The 25,391-nt window shown below is 30.5% G+C and overlaps 1 protein-coding gene across 13 annotated transcripts in view; it reads right to left on the reverse strand.

Annotated features, from left to right (window-relative positions):
* Nucleotides 1-11,684: 11,684 nt before the first annotated feature.
* Nucleotides 11,685-25,391, reverse strand: part of LOC145265357 (plexin-A4-like) — a 1,096,693-nt gene continuing 1,082,986 nt past the window's right edge. For all 13 annotated transcript variants that reach the window (XM_080121138.1, XM_080121137.1, XM_080121136.1 and 10 more), the window contains 4 exons: nt 23,136-23,348; nt 19,686-19,761; nt 19,098-19,172; nt 11,685-12,014 (listed from right to left, as the gene is read on the reverse strand). In XM_080121138.1, coding sequence (XP_079977264.1) covers nt 23,217-23,348 — 132 coding nt within the window. In that variant the 3' untranslated portion in view covers nt 11,685-12,014; nt 19,098-19,172; nt 19,686-19,761; nt 23,136-23,216. The remainder of the gene's footprint in view (nt 12,015-19,097; nt 19,173-19,685; nt 19,762-23,135; nt 23,349-25,391) is intronic.

Below are 25,391 nucleotides of genomic sequence, written 5' to 3' on the forward strand. Positions count from 1 at the left end.
GAAACGTTGTGAAAAATGACACTCAAGATGAGAACAGTAGTCCGATGAATCCAAATAATACGAATATGATACGAGTTTCGGAATTCTTTTAGATGAGGATTGATAATTTGTATTTTTACGTTCACATCCTAGATATTATTTTCACAATTTAGCGCAACAGATAAAAGTGCTAATCAGTTGCGATACGAATAACATACAAGAATTGCTTAAGATTTTTTACTCGTTTGTGGCTGTGAGAATAAGAACAATCTACCTCTGTGGATTAAATGATTCCATTTCAAATTTCATACAAGCTCCAGATGCGCTTGAACAAGGCTGCAGATTATATCGTCCGAAACGCTATGATGGTAACACGTAAGATGAGAGCATGTTACCCCCGTGAAATAAAGGGTTCCGTTCGAAATTCCGTCAAACACCCCGAGTTCGATAGAAACATTGCCGAGTCTGACAAGATACACCTGAAGAAGGTCGAAGGTTACATCGACTGAAACGTTGGGAAAATGACTCAAGATGAGAACAGTAGTCCGCTGAACCCAAATAATACGAATATGATTATTAGAATTAAATGTTTTAATGCAAAAACATACAGAGATTCAAATGTGCCTCGCACTATCAACCAAGCTCTTACATCTGTCGCTTCGTCACAAGAAATTGGCAATTGCAGTCTCAGGGTTGCCGGCACCAAGGATTGAACCTTCAAACTCTAAAGAAGTGTCACTCATTTTATTAAATAGCTTATTAAATTGTATGCATGTTACGCGTTAGAACCTTTTATTCTAATAAGTCCCGCACTATCAACCAAGCACTAACCCCTGTCCCATCACACTAATTTGCCATTCTTGTTTCAATATCGCCTACATGAGGATTTAACCGTTAAACACTCAAAGAGAATCACTTAGAAATGGGTCTTACTTCATACTTTGATCTCTTACGCCACGATTTCTTGCCTATACACCTGAAGAAGGTTGGAGGCCACACCGGCCGAAACTTAGAGATTTAGAATCAAGATTACAACAGTAGTTGAAATTATACACAATAATAATTATTTGTTATACTTAAAAGATAAAAAAAAAAAAATGAACGCAAAGTAGGTAACAAAAACATTCCCGAGTTTGACAAGATACACCTGAAGAAGGTCGAAGGTTACATCGACCAAAACGTTATGAAAATGACTCAAGATGAGAACAGTAGTCCGATGAACCGAAAGAATATGGATGATTATTAGAATTAAATGTTTTAATGCAAAGCATGCAGAGATTCAAATGTGCCTTGCACTGTCAACCAAGCTCTTACATCTGTCGCTTCGTCACAAGAAATTGGCAATTGCAGTCTCAGTGTGGCATGCAGTGGGATTGAACCTTCAAATTTTAAAGTCCGAGGAATACAAAATGTATTATTTATAAACGCCTTTGTGTCAGTAAATTGTAAGGCAAAAGAGGTATCAGAATGTAGTTTAAAAAAAAAAAAAAAATCTCTCTCTCTTCCTCTCTCTCTCTCTCTTCCTCTCTCTCTCTTCCTCTCTCTCTCTATCTCTTCCTGTCTCTCTGCCTTAAGTATGTATCAATTAAAAAAAAAAAGAATCTCTCTCTCTCTTCCCCTCTCTCTCTCTCTTCCTCTCTGCCTTAAGTATGTATCAATTTAAAAAAAAAAAAGAATCTCTCTCTTCGTCTCTGCCTTAAGTATGTATCAATTTAAAAAAAAAATGGTTAAACACTAAATTTAAATTAAAGTTATATTTAAAAAAATGTTTTAAAAAAAGTTAAAATTATTTTTATAGTTATATTTCAAAAAAAGTTATATTAAAAAAAAAAAAAGAATCTCTCTCTGCCTTAAGTATGTATCAATTTAAAAAAAAATGGTTAAACACTTAATTTAAATTAAAGTTATAGTTCAAAAAATGTTTTAAAGTTATATCTGAAGTTATTTTTATAGTTATATTTCCAAAAAAGTTATATTTAAAAAAAAAAAAAGAATCTCTCTTCTTCCCTTTCTGCCTTAAGCATGTATTAATTTAAACAACAAAAAAAAATGGTTAAACACTTAACTTAAATTAAAATTATATTTAAAAAAAAAGGCTCAACTTTAAAAAATGTTCAATTTTAAATGAAAAAAAAAATGTTAACTTTAGAATTAAAAATAAGGTTAAACTTGGTAATTAAAAATTTCTTTAAACATTAAAATCAATAAAGGTCTTATCTTAAAATCGAAAAAACAAAACAAAAAAAAAACCACAATGGCTCAAATTTAAAAACGATAAAAGCTGAATTTCAAATTAAATTTTAAATTAAAAAGCATACAAATCTCTAATAACTTTGTTTTATATCTGGAATTTGTTTTTATCAATGTCTAAATCAGCTAGTTTATTTTGGCGTCGATCTATTTTTTACTTAAAACTTTTCTGCTATGGGAGATCAAGATTCAAACTGCTCGGCCTAAAATTCAAGAATTTGAACAAGTATATAGAAGATTCTGTCTTGTCTGTGCAAAGGTGGGCTCCCAATAGGGCTAGAAAATTTCTCACGTCTGCCAATATCCTTTTTTTTATGTGAATTGTAGGTATAAAATCGAAACTAAACACTATAAATGTTTTGGTAGCAAATAGTAGATAATTTTTTAATCTATGCCATGGAAAAAATTCGATTTTCTTGAAATAAGGCAGAAATTTTTTTTTATAGAGCAAACAAATAATTTAAACAAAAAATAAATTAAAAAAAAAAAACAAACAAACAAACAAAAGAATTGAAAATGTATTATTTTATTTATAATTTTTATTTGAATTTTTTTTTCTTATATAATTTTACAGTTTTTTTTAGAGTCATAAAACTCGATGATTTTTTTTTTAATGATCTTTTTTATGAAGACACTTTTGATGTGTTTTTAAGATTTAAAATTTTTTTTTTTTTTTGTCGTTTTAAAATTTCTCTCATATATAATATTTGTCTGGGCTAGCGGAGTATTTATTAATATGGAAACACAAAAAAGAGGCAAGCAATTACAGATTAAAGACAGTGTTGCTATCAAATAGGTGGGACTTTCGAGATTAAGATGTACGTGTGACAACTAAAACAGTCAAGCAAACCATGACCCGCCTGACAATCTAGCATATTGATTCAGAGTCACTTGTACAGTTTAAGACATTAAAAAATGAAAATATTGAAAAAAAAAAAAAAAAAAAAGGTTATATTGTACGTATCCGTTTTGGACTGAAGATCTCTAAAAAAAAAAAAAAATTCACTTAATTTCATAGTTCTTTTTTTTTTTTTTTTTTTTACAGCAGAAAAATATGTTTTTATGACAGCATGTTAAAGGTAGCCATCTTGGAATTTTTGGAACAAGCGACAGGGAGATAACTTAGTCTAAAGCGCCCACACTCCCTCCCCATCTTTAATACTAGCTTTTCTTCCTAAAAATCGAACCGTTTGCTCGGTATCATAACAAATTGTTTTTTCGCTGGAGAAAAAAAAAAAAAAAAAAAAAAAAACTACTTGATGAAATTAAGTGAATTTTTTTTTTTCAGAGAACTTAATTCCATAATGGATACGTAGAATATAACCTTTTTTCGATATTTTCAATATTTTAATGTGTTGATTAAACTGTACAAGTGCCAAATTAGAAGTTGACAACACTTAAAAAAAAAAAAAAAAAAAAAATCTGATTTGAACTGTCGAATTCCTATCCCTCATTCTGGAGAATGAAAAATCATTTCAACAAAATAATCACACTAACATGCCAGGTCTTATTAGATTTGCGAAGTGACGTTGAGCCTGGTGCATACCAGATGGGCAACCATTTGGGATTATTTGGTGTTGTTTATTGGAGGACAGTGGAACGTCCCTGCAAAAAAAAAAAAAAAAAAAAAAAAAAAAAAATTATACAGCCCTGAAGATGTCTTTAGCAAGCGCCATTTATTGGGACCCTACGCCAGTAAGTAGAGATTACATTAGCTAGTATGAATTTCAACGAAAGTGGCGTGAGTACATGTTAGGATAATTTGACGGCAAATGGAAATAGACCCAGTGCAACTGGTGTGGTTGAGCGAGGGATTAAGGGTTACCTTACTAGAGATGCATGTGTTTGGGCACGGAACAGTTTGTAGACAGTCAGAACCAGGAAGCAAGAGCGTTAAGATGTGTCCAAAAATGTAGAGAGAATCTAAGAAGATGTTGTCTTTAGACTCTGTCCGTACATCAACCATTTTTATTAAAAAATCTAAGAATGTATCTAATTCTTGTACAGCCTCTTTTTTTTTTTTAAGGAATTTTATGCAATATTTCTTAAGCCGAGGTTATCATTATTAGTTAGTTCGTCTTCTCTACAGGATCCAACAATCTCTTATTATTATTATTAATATCATTATTATTAATTTACCTCTGACGATAGCGAAAACAATATATAATAATCCATAGAGAATTCACTCTATAATAATAAATACGAAATCTGCACAAATTAAAATATCATATTTAAGCGTATTTTATGACCGGGCGTCCAACTAGTATGAAATATTTTTTCTGATTAACTAGGGTTTATAAAATATCATATATATATATATATATACTTTAGGTGTTCATATTGATTGATCAGATCTACAGATCGAAACATTGTCATGCCAATGTAGCTAAACTGTACATGTCTGTAGAAGTAAATATTATATCCATATATTAATACGATTTGTGCCATATATGTACATGCATATACAGCACAATCACGTTACAACGGTTCTTGCCAGATCACCAAAGTTAAGCAATGTTGAGCCTGGCCAGTACCAGATGGGTGACCATTTGGGAAGGCGAGACACTGTATGTAGCACGAGGTAAAAATAGCAAGTCGACAAACTGGCGTGGTCTAGCCTTCTCTTGAGGGAAGATGGGACTCTCTTAAGCCGTGGTAGGCACTCCATCTAGTGATCTGAAATGGAACACGTACATCAAGTCTGTCGCCAAGGTCGCTGGAAAGATGGTGGGATCCTTCTACCGCCCCAGAAGATATTTCACTACTGATGCAATTCTCTATCTATATAAAAGCCAAGTACATCCAAGGATGGAATACTGCTGCCATATCTGGGCAGGAGCTGCTAAAACAGCCTATCCTGCCTTGACAGAGTACAAAATAGACTTCGTGGCTTAGTGGGGGATGCCCTTTTCTCTACCTTGCAACCTCTCTCCTACAGAAGAGACGTTGCGAGCCTTTCCTTGTTTAATCGTTATTTCCGTGGCAGGTGCTCGTCTGAACTCCAATCTCTGGTCCCCCCCCTCGCCAATCTTTCACGAAAAACACCCGTCTAGCCGAATCCACTGTGAAAAATTTCCCCCACTCTTTATCTGTGCCGAAATCAAAACGTGGATTCCATGAAAAAAGGTTCTTTCTTAGAACTGCACGCCTGTGGAACTCTGTTCCGTCTGCCTGCTTCCCACCTGACTACAACTTGGATGTGTTCAAGTCCAACGTTAACAAATTCCTAATGAACCGCCCCCCCTTAAGTAAACACTTCATCAAATCTCCACACTAACGTAATAACCCTTGTCCCTGAGTGGCTTCCGGGCCTTGATAAGTGGTGACCACTGTGTGAAAAAAAAAATAAATAAAAACATACCCTTGATAGCCCTGGCAAAGCATCAAGTATTCAGCTACCGACAAGATTTGAATTGCACTACAAACTCGTGTAGTGAGATCAATCTCGGCTGCGGCCGCGCTGGATGGATGGGGGTTTATAAAATATCATAATAAAAAGACACTGTATTTGACTGTGACTAATGAGATCTTAGTTATTAATAACTACAGATCGAAACATTGTCATGCCAGTGTAGGAAATCTGTATATGTCTGTAGAAATAAATATTGTATATATAAATTAATCTATACTATCAATAAAATTATGTTTATTTATGTGTGTGTGTGTGTATATATACCAATAAAACTTTCGAACGGATGCACCGAATTGAAAAATTCTTTTTTTCCCCTGAGAGGTGTGAGTCCCTAGACTGTCCTTATCTATATATGGTTCGTAACAAACAACGCTGAGCTACACAAAAAGCCCAAAATAAGGGTTTTGGGGCCGTTTTGTAAACTTGTTAAAAAAGTTATGTGCCCATTTCAACGGAATTTAGTTTTGTCTGTATACAGTACCGTTAACATCTTGCGGCATACGGACAGGATTTGTAGTGCAATGGATAACGTGTCTGAATAATGATTAGAAGATTCCAGGTTCGAATCCTGGCAAGTTCATAATAATTTTAACGATCATTTTATCCAACGTTTACTCATTATCCTTACCCTTAATCAGGATATTTTTGTTTTTTCAGTGATTTTGTTTTGTGCATATGAGAATTTCCCATACTCCGAGTTCACAGGGTAAGCGTTGATGGTAAGACGATGTTGAGTGCACTCGATTTTGTGTTTGACTCAGTGTTGTGTGTGCCGACACAGTGCAGCCGCTAGTATATAATATACTCTTTTTGTTATCGAGCACTATATAAACTCGGTTGATATTTATAGTGAACCATTACAACCACTAAATTTGCTGTGTCTAGCTTGAACACACAGACACATAGCAAGCTATGCGTAGTAGCACACACGCAAAGCAATGTCAGTTGCATGTGACGAATGACATGACCTGATACACGTGTGTAACAAAAAATGGCGTCAACCTCAATCACACTGGTAGACGCACACACATTTTTTTTCGCCACATGTACACGCAGAAAAAAAGTAAAAATAAAAAAAAAAAAAAAAAGAAGCATCCTTTTTCTTTGACACGTTGACGGCTAGTTAATGTCTCCCCAACAAACGGAGACCTACTACAAAGTACACACGGTAGCACATACGCAAAGCGATATCAGTTGCACGTAATGGATGACATGACCTAACCTGACCTTCAGTTCTGGTAACACTTAATCATACTCCTCTGTTTCTTTCCTTTTAGCTTCCAGCTATCTGGGGGGGAATATTATAGTTAACCGTTACAACCACTAAATTCACTTTGTGTCTAGTCAGTCTTCTGTTTCTTTCCTTCTTTCTCTCTTTTGCCTTGGTTTTTATTCTACAAATACATTTTTAACCCGCATTAAGATATTAGGTTGCTGCGAAAATAATGTCGTTTTTATATAGTATAGTTGAACATGAAAAAAGCAACATTATTTTTGCACCAACCTAATATATGTATGATTGGACAAGATTATAGTTCTTGACTAAATGAATAATTCTGTAAACTCCAAAGGAATATAAATATAAGTATGAATATTTATAGGATTCTCCTATTTTTTTTTTTTTTTTTTTTTTTTTTGACTAAAAAATTTATTCCCAGAAAAAAGCCCTCTATATGGAATATCATATTACAACTCGGATTTTATTTCTCAAACTATCCGGATTTAGCTTTTTCTACGGATTTTTGCTTACCCCATTTTGTCTTGTGAATTTATATGGACTCCTGAATATACTAGCAATATCCCTGGCGTCGCCCAGGATTGAAGGATATTGATGTAAATATCTATTAGCAGAATTCCTGGCATTGCCCTGTATTGAATGAGAATAATCACCGTCACTCTGGATTAAATGAGGGTGGTAAAAGATAAAGTTTGTACCAGAAATGGCTTAAACAATTTTCTATCTCAAAATTACTTTATTTGTGAAGTCGATTCCGGATATGGCTAAAACAGTTTACGATCTCAAAATTAGATTAACATTGTTGGTTTACTATGAAAGTTTACTAGGCCAGTTTCTATAGGGGAGGGGGTGACCTATATTCATTTGAATTTTTTATGTTATCATCCGGGCATGATGTGAGGGTTGGAGAGGTGGGTAGAAAGAAGCATGATTATGTTCATTTTAAGTTCTCTTTTGAGGGTTGGGTTGGAGAGAGTAATGTCAATTTTAAGGGTACAAAAAAAAGTATGTGAAATTGTTCCATGTTTTGTTGTATTCTCCGAAACTTTCTTAATTATTTTTTTTTTTTATGCAATCATGATTCTCTTCGTATGTTGGCCTTTCAATTTATGAACAGCAAAAGTTTGTAAATAATATTTCATTTATATCTTTCCTCTGAAGAAAAGAAGGCATTCTTTGAAACGGAATAAAGAATTTTCTAAATTGTCGAATAAAACGTTTTTTTTTTTTTCAAATTCTTAATTCATGATATTTTATATTCCTTTTATACGTGTTGTTTTTTTCAAAGTATAAAATTGTGAGGACACTTCTCAACCTATATACTCGATGAATTTTTGATCTACAGACTTGAAATTTGGTATATAAGGTATTCAGACACGTAGAAAACTTAATCGGTTTTCATCTGGAAAAAGGTGCTGCTAAAGCGGTCGAAATTGAAAATTTAGTAGTTGGGGAGGGCGTCATCCGATTTTTATCTGTTTGCCAACTGTTTCACGACTGTGCATGCGCATGAGCGAATCGTTCAGATGACAGCTTCCTTATGTTAACAATAAGTAGGTTTGAAAACATTTTTTTAAGGACCGTGTCCAGCTGGCCTAATGGTTATCATACTTGACTCACTGTCTGTAGGTTTTGGTTTCGATCTCAGCCTGAGTACTTTTCATTTTTTTACTTAAAAGTGAACGGTTTAGAAAAATACAATACTCGCATGAACATATCTCAGTTTAATTACTATTTCTTATTTATACTTCATTTTTTTCTGAAAGGAATTTAATGTTAGGTTTAATACCGGGCAATGCCGGGTACATCTGCTCTTCATTAATAAAGTTATACCTATTGAGCTTAAATTCTGAAGGTTTTATATATATATATATATATATATATATTGATAAAACCTTATATTTGCATATTTTGGCAGCAAGTCATATTCAAGCACGTCTGATTGTCAGAGTTATTCTTTTCTCCGATTTTTCTGGACATCTTTTTAATTCGCCGAGCAGTCTTTTTATTTAATTTCAGTCGGCATGTTGCATGGAATGGCGCCCAAAAGTTGTTGTTCAGCCATATTCTTCTTAAGCGCTTTCTATTAAAGGAAAAGAAAAAGAAACGACAACACCAACAATCGCTCCTGATGATAATCGGATAGAAAGAGCTGGAGTAGAATATGGCCGAACAACAAGTTTTGGACACCATTTTATACAACATGCCAACTGAAAAAAAAAGACCAGCAGAATCGAAAAGATATCCAGAAAAATCAGAAAAAGAATAACTCTGTCATGTTCAATCAGACGAGCTTGAATAAAACCTTATATATATATATATATATATATATATATATTGATAAAACCTTATATATATATATATATATATATATTGATAAAACCTTATATATATATATATATATATATATATATATATATATTGATAAAACCTTATATATATATATATATATATATATTGATAAAACCTTATATATATATATATATATATATATATATATATATATATATATTGATAAAACCTTATATATATATATATATATATATATTGATAAAACCTTATATATATATATATATATATATATATATATATTTATATATATATATATATTGATAAAACCTTATATATATATATTGATAAAACCTTATATATATATTGATAAAACCTTATATATATATATTGATAAAACCTTATATATATATATATATATATATATTGATAAAACCTTATATATATATATATATTGATAAAACCTTATATATATATATATATATTGATAAAACCTTATATATATATATATTGATAAAACCTTATATATATATATATTGATAAAACCTTATATATATATATATATATTGATAAAACCTTATATATATATATATATATTGATAAAACCTTATATATATATATATATTGATAAAACCTTATATATATATATATATATATTGATAAAACCTTATATATATATGTATTGATAAAACCTTATATATATATATATATATATATATATATATATATTGATAAAACCTTATATATATATATATATATATATATATATATATATTGATAAAACCTTATATATATATATATATATATATATATTGATAAAACCTTATATATATATATATATATATTGATAAAACCTTATATATATATATATATATATATATATTGATAAAACCTTATATATATATATATATATTGATAAAACCTTATATATATATATATTGATAAAACCTTATATATATATATATTGATAAAACCTTATATATATATATATTGATAAAACCTTATATATATATATATTGATAAAACCTTATATATATATATATATATATATATATATATATATATATATATATATATTGATAACACCCTATATAAGTATGTTATTTTTCCAGTATAAAATTTTGGGTTTTTAGCTATCACACTTATTAATCCCATCATTTTACAAACAAGCACTGCTTTGATCTGTATGCAAAATTCCTTAAATTCCTGTCGCAAATTTTCTTGGATTTCATGTCTTCAAAAGTTTTTTTTTTTTTTTTTAAATTTCATTTTTGGCTCATGTTTTATTGTTTGACCATTGGAACCCTAACCCAGCCAGAGTCCTGGGCGTTTGTTTTCTTATGCTTATTAAACTAACCACAACAAGCAATGGTAGGCTAGATACGTAGGTAGGTATAGAAAGATGTTTAATGTTTAACATGGTGGTGGTTGTGGTAGTACCGGCAGTACTACAAGGAAGAAGACTGGTGGTGGTGGTGGTGGTTGTTGTTGTTGTGGTGGTGGTGGTGGTGGGGATTAGGGTAGGAGATATGTTCAAAATATAAAAAAAATTATTTTAAAAAATTCGATTTTTTTTTTTTTTTAATTCATCCATGTTTTTTTTATTTTTTATTTCAAATGATAATGATGACCTTTACAGAGGTCAGTGTCCATTTATTTTGTTTTTATTATGCATATATATATATATGTATGTATATATATATATATATATTCTTAAATTTCCGGTTGGTGGTGGTGGGGGGCAAACTTTTCAGAGAATGCCTGATATATATATATATATATATATCGATATCCTGCACTCTGTACAAACATGCCAAGGCTATAAAGACACGTACATATTCATTTTTTTTTACATGTTTTTTTTTTTTAAATAAATTTATTTTTTTAAAAATAATATTAAAATAAAACGAAAAAATAAAACGAAAAAATAAAACGAAATGAAAAAAACATTTTTAAGTTGGTTTATAATTAATTTTTAAACTGATTATAAAAAATTAAAATAAGATCATTTGAATTTTTTTTTAAATTAGTTAAAAAAAAAAAAATAAAGTTAAATATTTTATGAAATGAAAATAAAAAAAAAGGTCTATTTAAAAGTATTTATTTATGACAAAAAGTAAAAACCAAAGGAAAAAAAAGAAATTTAAACAAAATAAGAAAAATAAAGGTGTTTTTTTTTTTTAAAAAATTCGCTTTTAAAAAAAAAAAAAAAAAAAGAAGAAAAAAAAAGTTGCTAAAAAAAAAAAAAAAAAAGAAAAAAAAAGTTGCTAAAAAAAAAAAAAAAAAGAAAAAAAAAAGTTGCTAAAAAAAAAAAAAAATTGTTCTAACGGGGGACGATTAGTTTTGAACCTGCAACTCCCACACCTGGCAACCAATTTGCATGAGAATTGAAAGCAATTGTTTGAACAATCTCCCTTTCATCCTCCTCCTCCTCCTTCTCGAAATGCTTTTCTCCCCCCCGCGCATTATTTCGCATTTCGCAGCAGTGTCTTGTTGTCACTGGCAATAGCACTTTAAAAATTTTTTTTTTTTATTAAAATTTTTGGTATTATTATTTGATTTTTGTTTCTTTTCATATTTTTTTTTTCAGTTTGTCTTTTTTTTTTTCTTTTTTGATATATCTGTCTTTTTTTTTCTTTTCATTTTAAATTTTTGGTAAAAATACAAATGGCGTCTTGTCATCGAAGATGAAAAGTGAGAGATGTGGATTTTGGGGTTGAGGCGGTCTCGACTTTCTTTTTCTCAATACTGTTGTGTAACGTCAGCCATCATGTTCTGCACCTGTCTCAACTTGTAGTCCAATTTACTGCGATTAGCTGCATTGTCATCCTCCAAAGTCATCAGGAGCTGAAAAGAAAAAAAAGAGAGAAAATTATTTATTTATGAAAATAAATAATTTATTTATGAAAAAAAATTATTCATGTAAAAAAAAAAAGAGAAAATTATTTATTTATGGAAAAAAAATTTATTTACGAAAAAAGAAAATTATTTATGAAAAAAAAATTATTTACTTATGAAAAAAAAAGAAAATTATTTATTTATGAAAATGAATAAATAATTTATTTATGAAAAAAAATTATTTATGAAATAAAAAGAAAATTATTTATTTATGAAAAAAGAAAATTTTTTATTTATGAAAAAAGAAATTTATGTATGAAAAAAAAGAAAATTATTTATTCATGAAAAAAAAAGAAAAAAATTATTTATTCATGAAAAAAAAATTATTTATGAAAAAAAAGAGAAAATTATTTATTCTTTGAAAAAAATTATTTATGAAAAAAGAAAATTATTTATTTATGAAAATAAATAATTTATTTATTTATGAAAAAGAAATTATTTATGAAAAAAAAGTGAAAATTATTTATTTATGGAAAAAAATTTATTTATGAAAAAGAAATTATTTATGAAAAAAAAAAGAGAAAATTATTTATTTATGGAAAAAAATTTATTTATGAAAAAAAAATTATTCATGTAAAAAAAAAGAGAAAATTATTTATTTATGGAAAAAAATTTATTTACGAAAAAAGAAAATTATTTATGAAAAAAAATTATTTACTTATGAAAAAAAAAGAAAATTATTAATTTATGAAAATGAATAAATAATTTATTTATGAAAAAAGAAAATTATTTATGAAACAAAAAGAAAATTATTTATTTATGAAAAAAGAAAATTATTTATTTATGAAAAAAGAAAATTATTTATTTATGAAAAAAGAAAATTATGTATGAAAAAAAAGAAAATTATTTATTTATGAAAAAAAATTATTTATGAAAAAAAAGAGAAAATTATTTATTTATGGAAAAAAAATTTATTTACGAAAAAAGAAAATTATTTATGAAAAAAAAATTATTTACTTATGAAAAAAAAAGAAAATTATTTATGAAAATGAATAAATAATTTATTTATGAAAAAAAAATTATTTATGAAACAAAAAGAAAATTATTTATTTATGAAAAAATAAATTTTTTTATTTATGAAAAAAGAAATTTATGTATGAAAAAAAAGAAAATTATTTATTCATAAAAAAAGAAAATTATTTATTCATGAAAAAAAATTATTTATGAAAATAAAAGAGAAAATTATTTATTTATGGAAAAAAAATTATTTATGAAAAAAGAAAATTATTTATGAAAATAAATAATTTATTTATGAAAAAGAAATTATTTATGAAAAAAAAAGAGAAAATTATTTATTTATGGAAAAAAATTTATTTATGAAAAAAGAAAATTATTTATTTATGAAAAAAAAATTATTTACTTATGAAAAAAAAATTATTTATTTATGAAAAAAAAGAGAAAAAAATTATTTATGGAACAAAAAGAAAATTATTTATGAAAAAAGAAATTATTTATTTATGAAAAAAAAGAAAATTATTTATGAAAAAAAAAGAAAATTATTTATTTATGAAAAAAAAAGAAAATTATTTATTTATGAAAAAAAAAGAAAATTATTTATTTATGAAAAAAAAAAGAGAAAATTATTTATTTATGAAAATAAATTATTTACTGATGAAAAAAAAATTATTTATGAAAAAAAAGAGAAAATTATTTATTAAAAAAAAATTATTTATGGAACAAAAAGAAAATTATTTATGAAAAAAGAAATTATTTATTTATGAAAAAAAAAGAAAATTATTTATTTATGAAAAAAAGAAAATTATTTATTTATGAAAAAAAAGAAAATTATTTATTTATGAAAATAAATAATTTATTTATAAAAATATATTTATGAAAAAAAAAAGAGAAAATTATTTATTTATGGAAAAATATTTATTTATGAAAAAAGAAAATTATTTATGAAAAAAAGAAAAGAAAATTTATTTATGAAAATAAATAAATAAATTATTTATTTATGAAAAAAAAAAGAGAAAATTATTTATTGATGGAAAAAGTTTATTTATGAAAAAAGAAAATTATTTATTTATGAAAACAAAAAAAAGAAAATTATTTATGAAAAAAAAGTATTTACTTATGAAAAAGAAAAGAAAATTATTTATTAGCAGAAAAATAAAGATTTTTTTTTCAGGGATGGCAAAAAAAAAATATTAACAAAAGGATCCAGATATAAAAAAAGCCCCCAAATTATTTTTTTTTTCAATTTTTATTTATTTATTCATTCATTAGCAGAAATACTCAGATATTAAAGTAAGCTCAAAGATTTTTTGTTGGGTAATGGAAAAAAAAAAAAAGGAAAATTAAAATTAAATTTTGAAAAATATGAAAAAAATTGTTAAAAAGTTATTTACTTATAAAAAAAATAAAGTTATGAAAAAATATTTTGAAAAATATTTTTTTAAATTATTTATAAAAAAAAATAAGATTTATGAAAAAATATTTATAAAAAGATTTAAAAATATTTACTTATGAAAAGAATCTTTATTAATGAAAAAAAAGGGAAAAATTCCTCATGCCTGAAATTTTTTTTTACAAAATCCTAATTTATAAAATATGAAAAAAAAAAATTATTTATGAAAAGATTTTCGAAAATTATTTAATTATGGAAAACTGAAAAATTATTTATTAGCGAAAGGATCCGGATATAAAAACAAGCCCAAACATTATTTTTAAAAGAATGACAGAAAATTTATTAGCAGAAATACCCGGATGTTCAAAAAGTTCAAAGATTTTTTTTGTTTTTTTTATTGGGTAATGGCAAAAAAAAAAAGTAAAAATTGAATTTATTTAGTTATTATCAGAAGCATGTAAAAATAAATTATTATGAGTTAACCTATTAGCAGAAGAACCCGGATGTAAAAATAAGCCCGAAGATTTTTTTCATGATTGGCAAAAAAAAAAAAAAAAAAAAAAAAAAATCAATAAATCAAAAATTTTCTTTAATTTAAAAAAAGAAAAACAAATATAAAATAAAAGAAAGTTTAACTTAGCAGAATTTAAAAATAAGCTCAAAGATTTTTTTTCGAGAATGACAAAAAATAAATAGCTGCAATAATAAAAAAATTATTTATTTACTTATTAGCCAAACCGGACGGATAAGAATAATTTGTCGCAGTTGTATACAACTGGTTGACAAGAGACAAGATTGTATGGTACAGTTATGATTAATATCTGTATTCGATAAAAAGGTTTATGAACTTGTGCATTTTAATTGATTGCACTTTGTCAGACATTTAGACTTATATTTTACAGTACTTTCTTTTTTTACATGGAAGTCACCGCTTATCAAGGCCCGAAGGCCACTCGAGGATAAGGGTTATTGTGTGTACAGTAATTAATGGGACAATATCGTACAATCGTTAGTAATGGAGATCTGATAACGTGTCTTACTTAACGGGGCAGTTTATCAGGAATTTGTTTATGTTGGACTTGAAGACATCCAAGTTATTGTCAGGTGGGAAACAGGCAAACAGAAGAGAGCTTCACAGGGGTGCACTTCTAAGAAAGAAGCTTTGTTCATGGAATCTACGTTTTGATTTAAGCATAGATAAAGAGTGGGGAAAATTACTGACAGTGGTTTCAGCTAGTTTTTCGTGAAAGATTGGCGAGGGGGGACTAGAGATTGGAGTTCGGATGAGCACTTCCCAAGACGAGAGCCATCCATTTCAATTGATGCCAGATGGGGATCAGAGCATTGATTTCATGATGGATTTCATTGTTTTTGTTCCCTGCCCTGCAGAACATGAATGAGTTTTGCAATGAGAGAGGAAAGAGGGTTACAGTATTAATGTTTGGTACATTTTAAGTTAGGAAACCAGTCAGGAAGTGGGGGGAGACGGGTGTTTTTCGTGAAAGATTGGCGAGGGGGGACTAGAGATTGGAGTTCAGACGAGCACTTCCCAAGACGAGAGCCATCCATTTCAATTGATGCCAGATGGGGATCAGAGCGTTGATTTTAATAGTGGATTTTATCGTTTTTGTTCCCTGCCCTGCAGAACATGATTGAGTTGTATTAATGTTCCTATTTACAATGCCTCCCCACGGGACAGAGTTAGACACCAGGGTCGTTTTTTAACGTGGAGAAAAGGAACAAAAATAAAAATTGTCTCAGTCGTGAAGGATTTCTCCTCCACTGACAGAGAACAAGAAATTGAAGTGCAGCATCTGAAGAACAGATACTACACTTTGATCTTGATGTTTGATACATTTGAAGTTAGGAAACCAGTCAGGAAGTGGGGGGGGGGACAGAAAGAGAAAGGGGAAATGGGAAGAAGGAAAAAGGGTGGGAGGGTAAAGGGTTAGGGTTAGGGTTGTTGTTTTTGGTTTTCGTTTTGCAGAACATAATTAAGTTTTACAAAAAAAAAGTAGAAAAACAAATAGCATCAATGTTAGATGCATTTCGTCTCAGGAAGGCAATACCTTCAGACAGCCTGATCTGGTAGCACCGGGACACGATTATATCAGAGACATGCAAATCAAAAGACCAAGCTGCACAACAGGACAACCTGTGCGAATCTCTTCTATTATATAAGCGTCACTTTGTGTGTGTGTTAAAGTTCCTTCCCTATAGATTCCGAAACGGCTGAGCCGATCTTTTACAAATTTCACACAAAGGTAATGTGCACATCTCTATTATATGTCACTGTGTGTGGGTGTGAGAGTTCCTTCCTCATAGATTCCGAAACGGCTGAGCCGATCTTTTGCAAATTTTTTTTTTTTTTTTTTTTTTACATAGGCGTCACCACTTATCAATATATCGATAGGCCACTCAAGGATAAGGGTTAAAGAGTGTAGAGTAGTCAAAAGGACAATATAGTAATCGATAGTAATGGAAGTTTGGTAAATTTGTTAACTTCAGTGGAACGGCTCATCAGAAACTTGTTCACGTTGGACAAAGGTAATGTGCATGCCTGGCAGTTTTTTTTAGACATGTTCTTTTACAGGAATTCATCCGATAAGTATCGAAAAGCGAAAAAATTCCATCTTAAAAATAGTCTTTCTTTCTTATAGATAAAAAAAGAATTTTTACAGGGGGGGGGGAGTATTTTACGTTACACCGGCCAAGGGAGGTAATTCTCATCAAATAAACCGAGATTCAATTCTCAGGAAAATCGTTTCATTTTAGGTGCATTTCATCTCAGGAAGACAATGTCTTCAGACAGCTGGTCTGGTAGCACCGGAGAGTAAGGAGGATAAAGAGTAGGGGGAGGAGGATAAAGAGAAAAGGGGAGGAGGATAAAAAGAATTAGGTGGATAGAAGAGGAAACCATCATAGGAAGATGAATAGGAAAACAAAAAACAAAAATTAAAAAACAAAAAAACAAAAATTAAAAAAACAAAAAAAAACAAAAGGGAGATACGAGAGGAGAAATAAGACAGGGGAATATTTTTACGTTGCACCGACCAAGGGAGGTAATTCTCAGCAAATCGTTTCATTTTAGGTACATTTCATCTCAGGATTGGTTGTTTGTTTTTGTTTTACGGCATATCAACCCTTTTTGGGTTATTTAATGCCGAATCCAAAGATTTTAAAGAAAAACATTTTTTAATAGAATATATTTGTTGTTTTCACGTCGGTTTCTATTTAACCCATAGTTGGGACCCTAACAGGTACTACCACTCCGGGTCAGGGTGGACCTGGGAGCAATGGTAATTAAAGGGTGGCTCCACACTCCCCAAAGCCCACAAGCTGGGGCCTCACCACTGGATATAGTTTAAGGTCATATCCAGGACCCCCATTAAGGGACTTTTACCCTCTGCAGGGGGGCAGTCGGCGTATTCTAATGCCCCACCGACAGGGCCTTCATCTCAGGAAGACAATATCTTCAGACAGCCTGATCTACAGGGTGGTCAAAAAGTCAGGTAACATGTTAAAGGTAGAAAAAACAATATGATCCATTATAATCTCTATTCGTTTAATATTATTTCTTGGATGAAATTTTTCCACAACGATGGATTGGTCGCCGTGGCCCAATTGAATGGCCAGCCAGATCTCCGGATCTTACCCCTCCTGATTTCTGGCTTTGGGGCTATGTAAAGGATAGCGTTTATGGCAAGAAGCCTGATACAATAGTGTCTTTAAAGTTATTTATTGAAGAGGAGATTGCGCGGATATCAGCTGACATGATTACACGTGTTACACAATCAGTGGTTAATCGCTTCCAGCGATTGATAGAGAGAAATGGACGACAATTAACAAAATAAACATATTTCATGTTTGTTTCATTTTATATTTCAATGTATGGTACTTAAATATACGTGTATTGCTAATATCGTTTTTCTTTAAAATGTTACCTGACTTTTTGACCACCCTGTAGTAGCACCAGAGTAGGGGGAGTAGGATAAAGTGAGACGATCTTTTGCAAATTTCACACAAAGTGTATATCTGGCAGTGTTCTTAGATAGGTTTTCTTTTTACAGAAATTCATCCGATAAAAAATTCGATCCTAATAATAATTAGATCTCATCTCAGGGTGGTAATACATAAAATGAATATATGATAACTAGGGCTATGACAACAGCATATTCTTTTGTTTTGATTCTCAGTTATATGTTTTTATATAGAGTGATTAATTGTGTCTGTCGAATATATACTCGAGAGTCAAAACAATGAAAAGAATATGCTGTTGTCATAGCCCTAATGATGACATAATTGAAATTTTGAAAAAAAAAAAAAAAAATTCTCCATTCGAACTTACTTTATCACTGGCAGAAGAGAAGGCAACACAACATCTCAATAAGCGCTTCATTAAATTTTAATTTTCTTAGTTTCTTTGTGCTGTTAAATATTAATTATGGGTGTTGCAGTTGCGTAGGACTGGTTGACAGGAGGCAAGATCAGACAGTACAGTTATGATTAATATTTGTATTTGATAAAAAGATTTATAAACCTGCGTATTTTAAATGATTGTCACTTGTCCGACATTTAGACCTCATCTCAGAGGTGCGGAGGTAATACATAAAACGAATATGCGATGACATAATTGAAATTTAAAAAAAAAAAAAAAAAAAAAAATTTTCTCCATTCAAACTTACTTTATCACTGTATTCATTGACATATTTGTAGAGTTCCAAAAGTGCGGCGTCCGTGTTGAACTCTTGTTTGTGTAACTGGAAAAGAAAATAAATAAAAAAATTAAGATAAATTTATCCAAACAAATGAACTCAAGCATCCTTTGCGTTTCTTTTTTATTCAAATGAATTAAGACAATTTCTTAATTTTTAATTCGGGAAGACTTCAATAAAAAGATTAAAAAAATCAAATATACTACAAATAAATGATACCATAGCCAATAAAAATTACTTTGCAACCCACCTGCATTATTTTTTGATGGTTTTAAATAGTTAAACGCTTTTTTTTTTATCTCTCTTTACAGCTTTTAAATTTTCAACCAAGATGGCTGACATCTTGTCCATTTTTTTTTTGGTCCAGCTAGCCTCGTTTTTCATCACAATTTGTCTGTGTGAGAGAGGAGGGGGGGATTCGCCATTGGAGAGTCCCGTCCACGCAAGGAAAGTTATAAAACATCAGGTAATTTTGTGATAAAGGGACATAACTCTGAATTTTTGATTCGGGGAGACTGACTTCAATGAAAACAAAATTAATAGCCTCAATAAACTTACTCTCGATTCTTCCTGCAACATCGCGTTCATGTCTTGATCTGATATGGGGGGAATTAGCTTGATGTCTTCGTAGTATCTGCACACGAACAGAAAAGAACAAAATCATTGCAACATTTATTTTGACAAAAGCATTTACATATGCATTTAATATGGTCACATTACCTGCCAATACCTGATGCATGTTTTCCAATTATTATCAATTGATTTCATTTAATATACTAAATTCCTACAATAATTCCAAGGAGAATCGCTCTCCCAAATAAGTCATACTTACAAGTGGTAGCAAGATATTTTCCCACTCAAAGAACAAAAGTATTTAAAAGGTTCGGACAGATTTTCAATGTCCATTTTTAAGGACTTTTCAGGGCCTTCCCCAAACAAAATCCGAGTTTTCAAAACAAAATTTGGGGTTGGTTTTACAATCCAAAGCGATTCAAAAAGTGGTTAAAAAAAAAAAAAAAAAAAAAAAAAAAATCAAATATACTACAAATAAATGTCATAATTAGGGCTGTGATAACAGCATATTCTTTTTATTGTTTTAACTCTTGAGTATATATCTGTTAATATCTTATATATTTTTATATAGACTGATGTAGTTCTCGGTTGATTGATTGTGTCTTACTGTGTCGGATATATACTTGAGAATGAAAAGAATATGCTGTTGTCACAGCCATGGTTATCATATACAATAAAAATTACTTTGCATTATTTTTTCATGTTTTTTAAAATAGTTAAATGCTTTTTGTTTCATCTCAAATATTAACTCTTTTTACAGCTTTTAAATTTCCAACCAAGATGGCTACCATCTTGTCCATTTTGTTTGGCCCAACCAGACTTGTTTTCCATCATCACAATTTATTTGTGTGTGTGTGTGTGTGTGTGTGTGTGTGTGCGCGCGCCCGCGCGGAGGGGGGTTCACTAGGAAAGTTTTTTTTTTAGAGGGGGAGGGGGTCATAAAACATCAGGTAATTTTGTGATAAAAGGGGCATAACTCCTCTTGTATCCACAATAAAACGATGCAATTCCAGAATAATGAATTTTGATTTTTTTTTTTTTCAATATTAAAAAAAATATTTTAATGGTATTTTTTTATTATTATTAATTCAATTTAATTGAAATTAATTTCGATTTTTGCCAAGAATACGATTTTCAAGACATTTTCCATATTTTTCAAGGATTTCTCAAGGTAATAATAGAAATAAGGCCTTTTCAAGGCAAAAGTCAAATTTCAAGGACTTTTCAAGTCTGTGCGAACCCTGGTATCAATAGTGGAAAAGCATGTTACATTGAATAAAAACACGAAAAAAATACATCCAGTTAGGTAGAAAAGTAACTTATCTTGCCTTTGATAACATTTATTTGTTATATATTTGTTTTTTGAAAACTTTTTCGAATCTATGTGTACAGTAAAACAAACCCCAAGTTTTGAACAATAAAACACATAGAAAGAATCGCTTCTGATACAAGAAAATAGATATTTCCAATTTCTGTCCCTCTAAAATTTTTAGTTATTACAATTCCAGATTTCAATTAATCGTTCCAACACTATTAAAAAGCCATTCTTAACATTGGGAAGGAGGAGTTTTTTTGTTTTGTTTTTTAACTACTTCATACTTCCAATTAACAATTTAATAAACAAACCGCAATAACCCTTATCCCCGAGTGGCTTCCGGGCCTTGATAAGTGGTGACCTCCATGTAAAAAAAAAAAAAAAAAAAAAAAAAAAAAAAAGGTACTGTAAAAAATAAGATACTTATGTAGAATACGAACAATGCTGAAATAATGACATTTAGAAAGCCATTCTTAACAAGGGGAGCATCTTTTAATTATTCCTTGTTTCTTACTAACAATTTAATTAAACAAAAATTATCCATTAAATTAAAACAAAAAAAAATAATCGATATTCTGAATAAGTGCCTTTTTCCCCTCACAGGCCTTACCTCCTCTTTTAAAAAATGCTGTCACCAATTATCTAGGCTCGGAGGCCACTCGAGGATAAGGGTTAATGAGTGTGCAGTAGTCAATGGTGCAATATCGTAGTAATCGTTATTAGTGGAAATTAGATTACTTAAGGGGAACGGCTCATCAAGAACTTGTTTACATTGGACTTGAAGACGACCATATTGTAGTCAGCTAGAAAGCAGGGAAACAGAAGAAATTTCCACAGATGTATAGTTCTGAGAAAGAGGCCTTGTTCATGGAATGTACGTTTAGGTTTAGGCACAGATAAAGAGGGGGAAATTATTGATAGTGGTTTCAGCTAGACGAGTGTTTTTTGAGAAAGTCTAGCGAGGGGAACCATACATTGGAGCTCAGACAAGCGCTTGCCATGAAAATAACAATAAAGCAGAGACGGGTTTGCAACATCTCTTCTGTGGGAAAGAGGTTGCAGCGAAGAGAAAAGGGCATCCTCCACGAGGCTACAAAGTCTATTTTGAACTCTGTCAAGACAGGATAAGCTGCTTCTAGCAGCTCCTGCCCAGATGTAGCAACACTACTCCATCCTTGGAGGTACTTGGCTCTTATACAGATATTACCCCCACATATGGTCTTTGCTTGCAGTATCTGCCAGAACAGATACTACACTTTGATCTTGGCCAAAAGGCCAAAAATATGTAATTAAACATACTTGAACTGTTGAAAATTCATTCATGGCTCTTATATAGATAGAGAATTGCATCAGTAGTGAGATATCCACTGCAGTCAATGACCCCACCATTTTTCCAGTGACCTTGGCAGCCACCTGACATCCAGTTACAAAGTCCTGTTGTGTGACGGCTATTATACAATGCGACGCAATGGAGTGTGTAAATATCTCCACTCGAAAAATCTGTAAAAACTTGAATATCCAATGTAATAGCAAATCTTGGGAACATGTTTACCAGAAATAACAGTTGGAAATAAGTCATGCACCATCCAATATGAGTACGAAATTCCTACAGTTATATATCTAGAAAATAGGGCTATTAAGCTTGACAGTGATATGGGACAAGGAGAAAGTGGCAACCCTAGTTGAAGTCAGCGTCCCTAATGATGCTGGCCTTAACAGAGCAGAGAGGGAGAAAATAAAAATACGAAGGACTCATGTATGACATGAAAAGAAACTGGAATCTTAAGGTATCAATCATACGAGTCATTATAGGAGCAACCGGGCTAATTTAAAAAATTATCTGGTGAATATACCCAGTGAACCAAGTGCAAGAGAAATACAAACAATAGCACTTAAAAGGACAGTTAGAATCTTAAAAAGATCTCTCGGTTGGAGTAACTAAAGTAATGGGAGAATGCTTGGCATCTGGTAGAATGTCCCATCCCTAGGAAAAACAAAGTGATAAGAAAATTAAAACGAGTGAATTGAATTTGATGTGAAAATCCTTTCTAAAAATGAGCACTTAAACTGCGTAAGTGGCAAACAATTACTTTCGGAAGAAAACATAAAATTATACTCACCGATCTACCCATGATTTGTATTTGGGGATATCTTTGGCGTAGAGGAGCTTACTTGACGGAGAATCTTTCCCCAAACGGTGGTCACTCATCGAGCAACTGTCCATGAAGGTTTGAGCAGTGACCGAGAGACAGGAGTCGACAATGTGCGACTTGTGCATGTCGAACACAAAGTCGGGGTTCTTTATGATATTCACCCAAAATCTGAGAGGAAGGCTGTAAAAAAAAAAAGAAAAAAAGTAAATAAATAAAAAATGGAATCAAAAAAGATGCTGGTTAGTAGAAGGGAGAATCGATATGAATTTGAGACGCAAAATAAAATAAAATACAGGATTTAACAAAAAATAACGAAATGAAGCTTAGCAATTAAAATGGTGGCACTCTAGCCAGTTGGTCACAGATTTTATCCAGAGTTGTGGCCGTTTGAGTCAACCATAGTCTTTGTATATCCTCCACCAACATTGATCCTGGATATGAGCTTAAACTATATCCAATAGTGAGGCCCCAGCTTGCGGGCTTTAGGGAGAGTGGAGCCACCCCTTAATTGCTGTTGCTCCCAGATCCACTCTGACCCAGAGTGGTGGTACCTGTTAGGGTCCCAACTATGGGTTAAATAGAAACCGACTTGAAAAAACAAAAAACAAATATATTTTATTAAAATATTTTTCTCAAAAATCTTTGGATTCGGCATTAAATAACCTGAAAAGGGTTGATATGCCGTAAAACAAAAACAACCAACCAGTCCACCAACCTTTGTACGATTTGAAGGTTCTTGATAAATTGTAGAAACGTAACTGAAATTTAATTAGCCCCACTCTTCCCTCACTTAATGAGATGATTTCAATATTTTTCCCCAGATTCCGATACAATTACCAATTCTGATTCTTTTAAAAATCTTTAAATATTTAACTATGAAATGTTTTCCTTTATTTTTTTTTAATTTTCGGACCAATATCCAAACCTATATCTATATATATATATATTTTTTGGCAAACGTAAAAATACACTTGTATGCAGGTAATCTATACATTTTAGTATTACTGTTATTTTAAAATCAATTAACATTTAGTAATTTAAAATTAGTACCAGCAATGGACAATTACGTTTTATACAAAAAGAAATAAAACAAGTGGTCCCCCGCGAGTGCACAGTAAACGAGGCATAAAAAATGACTAAGTTCAGAATTTGCCCCCACTCCCACCCCATTTAGCCCCAAAAGTCCCCAGGGAATGTCAAATCCTGGTAAAAATGAACAAACGGTGCAGTTTTAGGCCTTAATATATGTAAATTTGAGTTCTGTACCATGCAAAAAAAAAAGAAAAAAGGAAATGACTAAGTTCATCATTTGCCTCCCCATTTAGCCCCAAAAGTCCCCAAGGCCTTAACATATTTAAATTTGAGTTCAGCACCATGCAAAACTGCTAAATAGACATACACAGAAAATTTTGGACAAATATGGTAAAATAGTCCCAAAAATGGAGTCTTTTTATTAGCTCTAAAAGAGCCCTTGGGGCACACCCAAGAGTTATCGCAAAGTATAAACAAACAAAATTATATAGAAGTCAGTTAGTTACAACTTTTCAGAAAGTTTTATAAAAATCCAATTTTTTTTTTTACTAAGCACAAAAGTGTCAATTTTAGCCATTTTAACCCCTAGGGGGCAACTGGAGTTTTGCCGGAAAATTCGTTCTATTACTCATATCATGTTTAATGTTTGTGCAAAATTTCAAAACATTCCAAGGTGTAGTTATTGAAAAAAGTGTGAACGAACGAACAGACAAGAGTGAATTTACAGGTCCACCCTCCTTTTGTCAGGGGAGCAACAAAACATAATTATAAGAATTGTACTTGGCGTCAGAAAATCGGCACAACTTTTTCCAATTCCGATACGGATTCAAACACCCATTTTTACGATTCTTGATTCAAATTCATCGCCACGAAATATGTTGATTCAAATTCATCGCCACGAAATATGTTGATTCAAATTCATCGCCACGAAATATGTTGATTCAAATTCATTGCCACGAAATATGTTGATTCAAATTCATCGTCACGAAATATGTTGATTCAAATTCATCGTCACAAAATATGTTGATTCAAATTCATCGCCACAAAACATGTTGATTCAAATTCATCACCGTGCTAAGGACAACATCATTAGCCCTGTTACTCCACGGGCTGAATATGGCGCTGCAGTATGGTCTCGCTCAGCCCATGCTCACCGCATTGACGCAGATCTCCATAAAGCTTGCCGGATCA

The sequence above is a fragment of the Euprymna scolopes genome, chromosome 40 (genome assembly GCF_053919585.1).
Source record: "Euprymna scolopes isolate OS-2025 chromosome 40, ASM5391958v1, whole genome shotgun sequence".
NCBI lineage: Eukaryota > Metazoa > Mollusca > Cephalopoda > Sepiida > Sepiolidae > Euprymna > Euprymna scolopes.